General features: G+C 41.3%; 3 protein-coding genes across 7 annotated transcripts in view; 2 read left to right on the top strand and 1 right to left on the bottom strand.

The window, feature by feature from the left end:
• Positions 1 to 1,339, top strand: part of IRAG2 (inositol 1,4,5-triphosphate receptor associated 2) — a 48,457-nt gene extending 47,118 nt beyond the window's left edge. The window contains exon 34 of the mRNA XM_042469869.1: positions 1,205 to 1,339. Coding sequence (XP_042325803.1) covers positions 1,205 to 1,253 — 49 coding nt within the window. The 3' untranslated portion in view covers positions 1,254 to 1,339. The remainder of the gene's footprint in view (positions 1 to 1,204) is intronic.
• The window catches only part of USP6NL (USP6 N-terminal like), a 681,049-nt gene that overhangs the window by 263,928 nt on the left and 404,847 nt on the right, over positions 1 to 12,274 (top strand). The window lies entirely within an intron of this gene.
• DNAI7 (dynein axonemal intermediate chain 7) overlaps positions 1,250 to 12,274 on the bottom strand; it is a 25,665-nt gene continuing 14,640 nt past the window's right edge. For 4 of the 5 annotated variants that reach the window (XM_042469873.1, XM_042469872.1, XM_042469875.1 and 1 more), the window contains 6 exons: positions 10,428 to 10,591; positions 7,334 to 7,484; positions 5,156 to 5,370; positions 3,869 to 4,039; positions 2,293 to 2,406; positions 1,250 to 1,525 (listed from right to left, as the gene is read on the bottom strand). In XM_042469873.1, the coding sequence (XP_042325807.1) occupies positions 1,250 to 1,525; positions 2,293 to 2,406; positions 3,869 to 4,039; positions 5,156 to 5,370; positions 7,334 to 7,484; positions 10,428 to 10,591 (1,091 nt within the window). The remainder of the gene's footprint in view (positions 1,526 to 2,292; positions 2,407 to 3,868; positions 4,040 to 5,155; positions 5,371 to 7,333; positions 7,485 to 10,427; positions 10,592 to 12,274) is intronic. The other variant, XM_042469876.1, reaches the window with a different exon arrangement.

Raw genomic sequence — 12,274 nt, 5'->3', positions numbered from 1 at the left:
CTTTAACTGTGAAGCCTGCATCCTATAGAATCCTGGGTTTTGTAATTTGATGGAGCTGCCTAGACTTCTCTACTAGAGTGCTCTTCTTTCTTCCCCTCAGTTTCAGCACCAGCAAGCTCTAACAGAATTTGAAGAACCTCCCCAAACTAAAAATCCCAGGGATTCCCTAGGCTGGAGCTATGGCACTTATACTGGTGTCAAACTGCTATAATTGTGCACTGGGGACAAAACCTGGGTCTAGTCCTAACTTAGATGGCTGCTTGGAGGAATAATTTATGGATGCATTAAAGCTTTTGAAAACCAAATTTTTATAAATGAAAACAAATCACATTTGTTAGGTTCTCATTGCATGGTTTTTCATAATTTTGCTCAAGCAGTCTGAGTCCTGTAGGTACATATATACACAGCTGTGTCAGTGGAATATCATGTCAACATTCAATTGTCAGTGCAAATAAGTCCTAGTGAAAAACACTGCATGCCAATTTCTTTCCTGCCTTTTATTTTCTATAGGTGCGCCAGGTTTCTTTCTTGTGCCTCATCTCTTAGGATGTCCTTCTGCAGGGTTAGCAAGGTTCTCTGTATTTCCGTCATCGCAGCTGCGTTGATTGCCGTTCTTTCCATTTTCATCATGGGCTTTCCATTCCAAAGCCCTACTCAAGCTGCTCCTGTTGGGACTGGTGATGCTTGGACTTCGATGCAGCAGCTGTTATGGCCATATACTGGACTCCAGCATCAGGGTCCACCTCCTGTATAAGCCACTGGTGGAATTTCAAAAGGGTTGCTCTGATCACCTCTCTGAGAAACCAGTGTGGCCTAGTTCTTGAATGCACTAGTGAGAAGAGGATAGTTCAAACTTTTTGATTTCAACATGATTTTGTACATAGATGGGTGATGCTTTGATACACAACATCTTAATAGTTCTGGGGACTTTGCCTTAATAGATAGTTTCTGGCAATACAGTTCTTCCAAATGAAATTGAGTTCTTTCTTTCTTTCTTTTTCCCAACACAGCGAGTGTATCATCTTTTTTTTTTTTAAATGTCTTTTTCCCTCTCTGGTCCTACTGAAGAGCTTGGAAAATATGTTTTAAGAAATCCTTGGGAAGGGCTTGTCTGTAAATGACTTTAAGAATTAAGATATTTATTTTTTTTAAAAATCTGAAATATGAACCTGTTGCAGATTTCAACCTCTTATTTTATTGACAGGAGTGTCCTCAACTCAATAAAGTTCTTAAGTGGCAACGTGGCGTCTTAAGAGTATGTTAGCACCTTAGTAGCAAGGAGAAGGTGGTACACTGCATCTATGAAAAGGTAGTGGGTATGATTGACTCTCTCCATCCCTTCCTCACTGCTGGCATCTCTGATCAAATGGTAAAGAGTGGAGTGGAATTCTGTGTCTTCTGCAATATTTTTGGAGAAGACTTGACTCTCCTCTGTAATCTCGAGCCTCTGAGCTCTTTGCCCACTGAACATATAAAGAGCCCACTCTCCATCTGTTATTGGTTCTTGGGTCAGGTGTTCACAGGCCTACAACAAAGAGCAAATACCATCTTGTTAGAACTGCAGCATGTTGGGCAAAAGTGTTTTGTCTTTTGGAATAAAGATGGGAAGAAGCTCCTTTCCACTCTAAACCCAGTGTTTACTGGAGTTGTCTTTGGGCAATAGTGAATTAGGAACATGTGAAGAACCTCAACCCTGGCAAAAGCTCCACCTCTTCTACTGTACCACCACTGGTCTCTGCACTGAGTTTTGCACACCACCTTCTTCCAAGTGGAAGGTAAAGATTTAATAATAATATTAACTCTGGATTATTTTTTAAGAACCGTACTTGCCCCATTATACTTTGTTTCTTATTTGCAGCACTGTGGGTTGAGACATTTAAGCACATATCTATATTTTACACAGAAACCTGTTTAACCAGCTTGTCTTTCTCTACAAAAAAACTGTTAGGGATTTGTAAAGCTGAGGCCGGAGTCATCAGCCTTCTAGATTTTTAGAAATGCCTCCCCCCAAAAAATGCCTCAGATTCACACATTTGCAAGGCTTTGTGATATGTTTCATTTGCACAGAATAATACATATAGTAAGAAAACACAAATGGCTAAAAATGTGTACAGCTGAAAAATAAACACAAATGCTTTAGTGGGGGAAAGTATATTAAAGGTGTACAATAAGGAAAGTGCACAAATAAATCTTTTAACATGAAAACAGATGATACAAAAGGGATTCAATGGGTTTCAGAGAAATGGCAGAAAATAGAAGTGTTATGTACATAAAGGAATAACCTATGCTCACCTTAAAGACCACATTATCATCGCCACTCTCCAAGTTCCACTTGCTCCAGCTGAAGGCAAAAGCAGATGCAACAAGAGCCATTTGCTGATAAGTAGTGACTTCCGCTAATAGTAACTATGTAAAGCAAGATGATAAAAACAGAAGACTGATAATGAGTAATTCCCTGCACCCAAAACCTTCTCTTTTCAGTAGATATCTGGAAGCAAAGAACATGATTGCTGGTGCATAAGACAAGTAGGCCTGCGGTTTCACTCTTATATTTGATTTGGAGGGTAAGCCGACCCAAGGTAAAGAGGAAGAGACAGAATTTCATTCCTATGGCCAAGATCCTAGATTAAAACAGATGGTGCATATGCTCTACACATACAGCTCCATCCTTCCACTGAGTGCTATGCTGTTTCCTGGGCAGGAATGAGGGAGGCAACCAGGAAAGAGAAAAGAGGTTGCTCTTTCAGCTCTCCAGAAAGTTGGTGGAGATATGGCAGAACAATCTCTTTATCTTTCTCATTTCTGAAGCTGGGATGGGGGTTGTGTGTTCATCTCCTGCCAGCCAGTAAATGGCCATGTCTGCACCCCAGGCTTTTTCTGCTACAAAAAAAAAAAAGCATTGGAGACTGCACAAGGAGGTTGTGAATAGCTCCTTGTGTAACATCCAAAAATAAACATGCACACAATCCCAAATTATTTACATATTACATTAAACTTAAGTCAGCAGGTGGAGTAAATCCTTTAAAGTCTGAGAAAGGTCTTCACCTGGAGTGAAAACCTCATAATATAAGATTTAACTGAGTGGGGTGCCACCACTGCAAAAGTCCTCTCTCTTAGCCATTCACTCCACTGCACTGGTTAAGGATACCAGAAAAATGGCATCATATGTGATGAGTGTAGGGAAAATCAACACAATTTTGCTTTCAATACTGGAAGTTTTGTATGAGAAAAGAGAAGCTTCCAGTTGCTTCGCAATACTGCACTGAATTTAGATCTTGTAACCTAGTACAACCTACATGGGATAACTCTCCTGTATGCCCTCCTCACACACTTCTACCATCAAAGGCAATTGGTTTCTATTTTATGAAAAGAAACAGACAATGGGCTCAATCCAACATGGTTTGTCATAGCCTATAGTTCCATATGCAGAGTTAGCACTACACTCATTTACAGTAGGCGTCGGATCTACTGTAGCCCTGCAATCTATGGCTGGGAGGAAGCAGGAGAAGTCGCAGTAGTATCTGGCTATGTCCCTCTAGCCAGATTACAAATAGCCACTGAATTTTGATGAGGTCCTCCAGAAGTTGCAGCAGCTGAGACAATCTCTTCACATCTAGTTACGGGGACATAGCCAGATGTGCTGTGACCCCTCTCATTCCCAGCCTGGCACAAGTTGGCCATGGAGGTGCTTTGATAAATACAAAGTGGCGATGTGCCTGCCAACCTCCACAGTGATAAAAATTAAATACATGCACAATTAATGTGTACAGTACATTTCTAACCGAAGGCTGATCCAAAGGGATCCCAAAGATCCCTGGCTTGTCACAATGTGTAAAAGCACCCTATGTAAAGCCATCTGGTCTCTTACTTTTTTGTTCACGCTGACGTATTTGGGGGAATATTCAGCTGGGAAGATATTCATTCCAGCCCGTTTCAGAGCTAGCAAAAGGGCCAGTGGTGTCATCCATTTCCCCCTAATCTCAGAGAGGAGATCAGTATCTTCCATTGTGGTGATTGTGGCTAACATGCACTGGTTGACCTGTCTCGGAGCAAAATAGAGGGATATGTGAGCAATGAAATTAACTGCATTGATTATTCTAGAGTACATTTCTGGCAACTGGGATACGTGCCTCACCACTGGTGTGCTGACATAATTTTCACTGGGAGGGAGAAGGGTTTGGATATTGGTCTCTATAAAAGAGGCTTTTGTGGATTTTTTTTTAAAAAATAGACAAAATAACCCACAGCTGGTGCCTTTTAATTAGAATGTTGTGAGATTTGCCAAAAGCAAATTAATTTAAAACATAGTATTTTCCATATACAAAATAAGTTGAACAAACTTAACAACAGTGACTAGGCAGTGAATGTATACTGTATTGTGCAAGTCATCCTGCTATACTGATTTGAACTATTAATGAAGTCAAATATGCTGTGCGACTATCTACTTGAAACTCCTTCAAATATGTTCAGAAGCCAAGATTACTAAATTTAATTTTTCTTCTGATAAAACACTGGACACCTACTGTATATGGTGTCAGTTAATGCTGTGTGCCTTCAAGTAGTTTCCAACTTATGGCATTCCTATGGTGAACCTATCATGGGGTTTCCTTGGCAAGTTTCTTCAGAGGGGGTTTGCCATTGTCATCCCCTGAGGTAAAGAGAGTATGACTTGCCTAAGATCACCCAGTGGGTTTACATGGCTGAACAAAGATGTGAACCCTGGTATCCAGAGTCATACTCCAATACACAAACCATTACTCCATGCTGGCTCTCTGTACATGTGTCAAAATACCTGAAAGAATTTTCACACAGAGTTGTAGAAGCAACAACAATGAGTCCTGCAACATGCAAAGCACAGATGCATGGAAGTGCTTCTCTGTACATGTGCAAAGTACAAAAATGGGACTCAACACCTCTAGAGGCCACTTGGAAGCCAAAATTATTTTCTCCTCTGTGGAGAAGTACATCAAGGAAGTGAAGCCCTCCAAGGTCTCCTGAAGGACCAGTGTGTCTCCCTAACCCCTGACAGTTGCCTGCTCCTCTGACACACACATGCACACCCAACCTGCAACATCTAAGGCCACTGCAGTGAATGAGATTCACTCCCAGGAAAAAACATACATACAGCACTGGATTGTAGGATGTACCAGCATACCTTGATTTCAATCTGCAGTTCAGCAAATGTGGTGAGGATGGTGAAAACAGCTTCATCCAAGCCAGTGGGCCGGAGCTCCCAGGACTGGTAGGGCATGTTGAGGTGGGCATCCTGTAGCAGGGTTATGGTGAAGAAGCCATTCATTTTGAAAGAGATCTCCTTCTCTTTCATGTTGTAGACCACTTCCCCAATATCATCTGTTCTCCAGCATTTGCCTTTTAAACAGGGGAAATGGAAAGAAAACGGCATCATTTGATATTAAAGGACAATTAGGAGGAACAGCAACACTGCTACTGAGAGCCAGCATGGAGTCGTAGTTTAATTATTGGAATAGGACTCTGGGATTCAAATCCCTGCTCAGGGATGGCCTTGGGCAAAGTACACTTTCTCCCCCTAAGAGGAAGGCACCAGCAAATCCCCTTTGAGAGAAAACCCCATGATAGGATTGCCATAGGATCATCATAAATCAGAAGCAATTTGAAGAACAGAACAAAGCAGCATTGCTACTAGTGGAGCTTGAAAACCCTTTTTTGGACTACATCTCCTAGAATCCCCAGCCGCCATAGCCAGATCTTATACCAGGTCAGATTTTACAGAGGTAGGATTGCCATAATTGTCCACTAAAACCAGAGACAAAATGTAGGACAAATTCTAGACCAAACTGTAGGACATTTAAGGTCCTCCATTTTTCTTAAATGTCCTACATTTTGGGCTGAGTTTTGTCCTGCAGTTGTCCTACAGTTTGATCTAGAATTTGTTCCACATTTTGTCCCTGGTTTTAGTGGACAATTATGGCAACCCTATACAGAGGCTTACAGTTTAAAAGAACACTACAATTAAAAAAATACAAGGCCCTCAATCTGCTCAGACTAGCAGTCTTGCTTTAGGATCAAAGGGCAAGAAAGATCTTTCCCAGCTTCATCCTTTTTAACTAGAGATACCAAAATTTGAACCTGGAACGTTTGCATGCCAAGCATAGCTCTGTCATGAGAGCCAGTGCATTTCTTTTGTGCTTCCATTCCCCTATATCTGCAACTCTGTGAGATGGATTAGCCTGTTATCAGCAGCAGTAAATCTTTTCAAAACTTCTCAGGTGCTTTTCCTCTCACATACTGGGAATCCAGGGGCTAGGAACCCAAACTTTGCAGCTGATCCCCCAACTCTGGGAGCTAACTGAAATACTAAGTAGCAACCTCTGAACATTATAATCACAGTGGGCTCCAGGACTCACCACGGATACCAAAATCTGTGGATGTTCAAGTCCCATTACAGTCAGTGGTATAGAAAAATGGTGTACCTTACATAAAATGGCAAAATCATGGTTTGTTTTTTAGAATTTATATATTGAATGTTTTGAAGCTGTAGATGGTTGAATATGTGGATAAAGAATCCATGGATATGGAGGACCTACTGTACTTTTAATACCCCAAAAAGTCTAAAAATACCTAGGATGTGTCTCTAACAATGCCAAGAAAGAAAAAGCAAGGACATGTAACTATATCTTGAAGTTGAGCCATGTATTCCTTCGGCACATACATATTTCCTGGTTAAGGACAGTGAGGGCTGCTGCCAACAGTATTGGTTTTGGACAGCTTTAAAGGACCTTTCCAAGAGACAGAACCCAATCTTTTGTTCAGCACAATGGATAAGCTTTTTTTAAAGCTAGTCAAAACTCAGAATGGATTCATGGCCCCATTTACATATAATAATAATAATAATAATAATAATAATAATAATAATAATAAATTATTTATTTATATTCCGCTTTTTACTCATGGAATCAAAGCGGATTACAAAAGAAAGGTATCAAATACAAAAAATATATAGCCTCCCCACCAACTGTAGTATAACGAACATAATAATAATAATTACATGGTAGCCATCAGCCACTAATGATTAATAGTACAGTGTTGTGTGTGGTGAATTTTGCAAGGGGATTTTGCTCAACTGTTTCTTATGATTTCTCCCCACAGTTCCCCCTTTATTTCCACTTGCTCAATGTATTTTGAATACATTGGGAACAAAACAAGGAATAGGTGCCTGGAAACCCTAGTTGGCATAGGTTAAGTAATCCCCCTTCTGTCACAAGATCTGCTGTAGTCACAGCCTCATAGTAAAATAAACAGACATTTAAGTTCAAGCAACTCATTGCAGCAGTTGCCTGCAGCTTGATCATACCGTGAGGGTTCCACCTTCCAATCAATGGCTCTTCAAAGAAGATCACACTGTCAAGCAACTGGATTGTGATTCCTACAGTGATAAGAGAAGGATCTTCATTTTCTTCACATACTGCGGTGTAGGGACAGACCTCTAACCCTGTATCCAGCACCTTTTGGGAGGCAAGAAAAAAAATGTAACATTGTTTTTATAAAAAAAAATCTCAGTTCATTGATTTCTCAAGGTAAAATGTGATCGTCTGAAAATGGAACCCACTCTTTGAATAATATTGCTGAATTTCATTCCTCCTAGCTTGGAAATATGAATACAGATATCCATAATAATATAAATTCCTGGACCCCAACAATGATCATTTCAAGCCAGATAAGCATGTAACACATTTGTTTAATCTGAATCATAGAATAGAATCATAGAATCATAGAGTTGGAAGAGACCCCAAAGGCCATCTATTCCTTTCTACGTGATGCTTCTTCCACCCCACAACCTAGATGAATTACTACTGATTTGTGGTTTCATGGGTAACTGGATTCAAGTATGGGGCAGAAATTTGAGAGCTTGTAGGAGAGGCAAAACTGTGAGGATATTTCCAGCACATTTTGAAGAATCACCCATCCACATTCTTGCATGGAAACACCGAATAAACTCATCAGTATTTGACAGTGCTAAAAACATCCCTCCATCTGTCTCTCTAAAATGTATGGCTAGAATTCAACATGCGACTAATTAATGTCTTTGTAAGTGGATTTATGTGTGCAGGAAATAAAATTGAGAAGTTTTGTGATATTCATATTCCCCTAAGGGCTGCCCTGAAGTTACTACATATGGGCATAATGATGGAGTAACTGATGCACCATTGCTCAATATGCATCAGAGTGCTCTCCTATCCACATCTGGACACCAGTTAGGAAGTGCAAGAACACAACAGGAAAGCTCAGTGTGCATCAGAGAGCCCAATGTTCACTGAAACACTCTTGCTGTTGTCCTGATATGCTTCTTCACAATTCATGAAAACAGCATGTTGTTGCAACATAGCTGAGAATTCATAACGTTACACAATGCAGACCATGATGTAGAATCGTAGTCCAGATATGCATATAAAATATATGATATAAGCTCAACTATAAGTTAATCTTGTGGATAAGTCAAGGGAAGGTTTGGGGCCCTAAATTATGGAATTTGCTATGATCCATTGATAAACTGAGAGTAAAACGAGCATGGAACAATGGATGTACAGGATGAAGCAAAGAATATGGCAACAGCTCCATCATGCCTTCCCGTCTCCTTTGTGTCATGCCTTTTTAGATTGTAAGCCTGAGGGCAAGGAACTTTCAAATTAACAATCTATATAACTTGTTATGAGTGCCTTTGTGGCTGAAGAGTGGTATATAGATACTTTAAATAAATTTAGTTTGATAATTTACCCAAATTTTAGCCTAGATCCAGGAAAAGCTGACATTCACAAATGTACATGCCTTAGTTTGTGGAATATGGGTCCAGGAAGGGAGGACTATCTGGGCAGCTAGCAAAAGAGTCAATAGCAGTTTGCACTCCGCCACTGCCCAGCCTCTAAACAGAATGAGCAGGAGCAAAAGAGCACAGAGAGCGTGGAGCCCATGTGGAAAGACAGCAAAGAGCATCTTGTTTTTGGTCCACTGTGTGGGTGAGGAGAAGAGAGGCTGAAGTAGATGGGGAAGAAGAAGAGATAGCAATTACAGCGCTTCATAAATAAAGGTTAATAATAATAATAATAATAGGCAGATAGTAGTAAACTGAGCAGGCAGGGCAACAGAAGGAAAACAGCCAGCTATCCATGACTGACATGAAGGACTAGGGTGGGAGTCGGACAGAAATGGAAGGCAGAGAGACAAGAGGGAGGAAACTGAGTAAAGATATGAGGAAGGCAGGAATTATAAGAAGAGCCACAGAAGAAATATAAAGAAAGGAGGGCTGTGAGGAGCATAAAGGGAAAGTGATAGGACTGAACTTTGCTGAAGAGAGACAGTATGAGCAAGGCATGGGGAGAGAGGGAAAGAAAGTGAAGGGTGAAGAGAGTGGGTTCTTTATCAAGCAGTGACCAGGTAGGTGGAGGAGGAATTAAGAGGCATAGACTATATCTTCCAGGAAACTAGGAAGAGCACCCTCCTCTGCAGCCTCCATAGGCATAGGCTACATAGCTACCCACTTCACCTCACTTTGACTACTAGGGAAGCCAGCACTGAGCCATAGATAAGTCAACTCAAGTTTTCAGGGTCAAATTTTAGACTAAAAATTTTCAATTAATATTCAGTTATATATGGTAGTAAGATATTCTGCGGAGTTATGCATGAGCAAAATTGGCCATTTTAAAGAATCATAGAATAATAGAGTTGGAAGAGACCACAAGGGCCATCCAGTCCAACCACTGCCATGCAGGAAATCTCAATCAAAGCATCCCCGACACATGGCCATCCAGCCTCTGCTTAAAGACCTCCAGAGAAGGAGACTTCACTACACTCCGAGGGAGTTTGTTCCACTGTCGAACAGCCCTTACTGTCAGGATGTTCTTCCTAATGTTGAGGTGGAATCTCTTCTCCTGTAGCTTGCATCTATTGTTCCGGGTCCTAGTCTCTGGAGCAGCAGAAAACAAGCTTGCATAGTTCAGAAGCTGCATAGTTCAGAAACCAAGAGCAGGCTGTGTAGAACTTGTAGGAATCATGCGCTGGAATGTCAGAGCACCACCACAGCAGCAATAAAATGTTGGTCTAGTCATGAAGTGGTCATCCCCCACTGAGTACACACTTTATTGCCTTCCACCCTGCTTTTCCCTTCCCTTGCCTACTTAAAGATGATACATTTTGTGAGCAATATATTATGGTTGGAATCTTATTGGTACACTATGCCAATGGCCCCATTTCTTCTAGGATGGTACAAACGTGGGAAGGGAGAGGAACAAAACCTTGAGGCACCTAGAAACATTTCATCAGTTACATTTCTTTTTTCATAACTGCAGCATCCACAGCTTCGTGCCTGCTGCCACTACCTATATGGTATAGCTACACCAACACTAATAGGATACCAGCCACTTTCTCCCATTTCACTTTAAGATGAAACTTACTTGCACCATGGTCCACCCTTTCACTTGTTTGGCTTGAGGTGGGAGCTTCAGTGCATTGAAGTGGTAAATGCCACCCACTGACATGAACTGGTGCAAATCCACCACAAATTCTTCCAGCGGCTCCAATTCAAAGATGCTAACCATCTGCAGTGCTGAAACATGTGCTAAAAACGGGGGGGGGGGGGGGGGGGAACAGTTTAAAAAAACCCAGAATCAATTAGTTCTAAATATTTCCAATTAGTTCTAAGTATTTCCAAGCTGCATGGCAACTGTAAATTATTCCCAGATCAAATAGCCCAGCTTGCCACTATCCATAGTCCTGGGCTATGATGTTGTTGTGTACCTTCAAGTTATTTCTGACTTATGCTGACTCAAAGCTCTTCCAATTTATGGCAAATCTGATCTGGCATTTTGCCAGTGCTAAAAAGAACGACAAAATGCTATTCTTTTTAGCGCTAGCAAAAAGGCACCCTTGCTGCTGCCACTGCAGCTTTTTGGCAGTCCTTTGGCTCAGCGTGTATAAATGCCACACCAATGGAGTGCCGCAGTGTCCCCTGCCATGCGGTCGGGTGCACAAGTGATGCTGGCATGCAAGTGACCAGCATGCATATGCTACGCCCATGCTGTCCCCATATCAGCATATAACGCCAGTCTGTTTAGCCCCTTAGTCTTTGAAGTTCAGTCTCTAAGGAGAGTGAAGGTGAGCTGTGTTTTGAGAGTCATCCTTCACTCTTTGACTGTGTTTTTTTGAAGTCTTAGAATGGGTGCTTTTGTTTGTTTGTGGTCATCTTATCTACCTAAGCACATGATCTAAGGGGGCAAGGTAAGCTAAGCCACTAAACTCTATAGAACTGCTGTCTCAGTCTTTGTAGCTCAATCTTTGAAAGCCACCTATATCTGTAAGAGTTATTATTATAGTCTAAAAGTGGTGGGGAAAAATAACTGCAGGGATGAGGGAAGAAGGACCAGTCATTGCCTGCTGTGACGTGTGTGCAATGTTGGCCTTCTTGCCAGAAACCTCACCCACTACACTTGCAGCAAGTGTAAACTTGGTGGCTTTCTTGGAAGAGAAGGTCAGCACACTGCTGCTCCATGTTGAGACTTTTCAACCCACCAGAGAACTTGAGAACTTTCAGAATAGAACAAAGGGAGAATTGATCCTAGAGAACCAACAGGAAGAAACTGTCAATGAAAATAAAGAAGGCTGTTTATTTAGGTACTGGTAGTTATGGTGACCTTGGGCAAGTTACATGCTCCCAGCTTCAGGAGAGGGCAATAGCAAATCTCCTCTCAATAAATCTTGCCCAAAAAAAAAACAAAAACCCATGATAGGGTCATAATGAGTCATAAATGCTTTGAAGGCACACAACAGCAACAAAAAACAACAACAAAGATATAGAGGACTTCAATTAGTCTGATACCTGCTGGCAGATTAGCTATGCTAAGTATAGGCTTGCCAATAAATTCCCAATGTGCCTTGCAGATAATTTCTTTTCAAAAGGTGGAGGAAGGAACAAGGAGATCAGCAATCCTTGACTTGATCCTAACCCAGAGGGAAAAGTTGGTCATGGGAATCAAAACAGTTGGTACTTTAGGGTACTTCATTTAAATAGGGAAATCATGTCACCCCCTCAGACCTCTTTTCACCAAGTTGAACTCTTTCGATATATCATAGGCAGCCACAAAGAAGAGGCAGGCTTGTTCTTTGTTGCCTCAGGTGGTAGAACTAGATCTAATGGTTTTAAGTTACAGGGGGGTAGATTTTGATTGAACATTAGAAGGAACATCTCAACAGTGACTGCTGTTTGGCAGTGGAACCAATTGCCTAGAGAGGTGGTGGAGGTATT

This window comes from Sceloporus undulatus, chromosome 5 (genome assembly GCF_019175285.1).
Source record: "Sceloporus undulatus isolate JIND9_A2432 ecotype Alabama chromosome 5, SceUnd_v1.1, whole genome shotgun sequence".
NCBI lineage: Eukaryota > Metazoa > Chordata > Lepidosauria > Squamata > Phrynosomatidae > Sceloporus > Sceloporus undulatus.
Note: the sequence above shows the minus strand (reverse complement) of the source record. Positions and strands in the feature narration are given on the sequence as shown.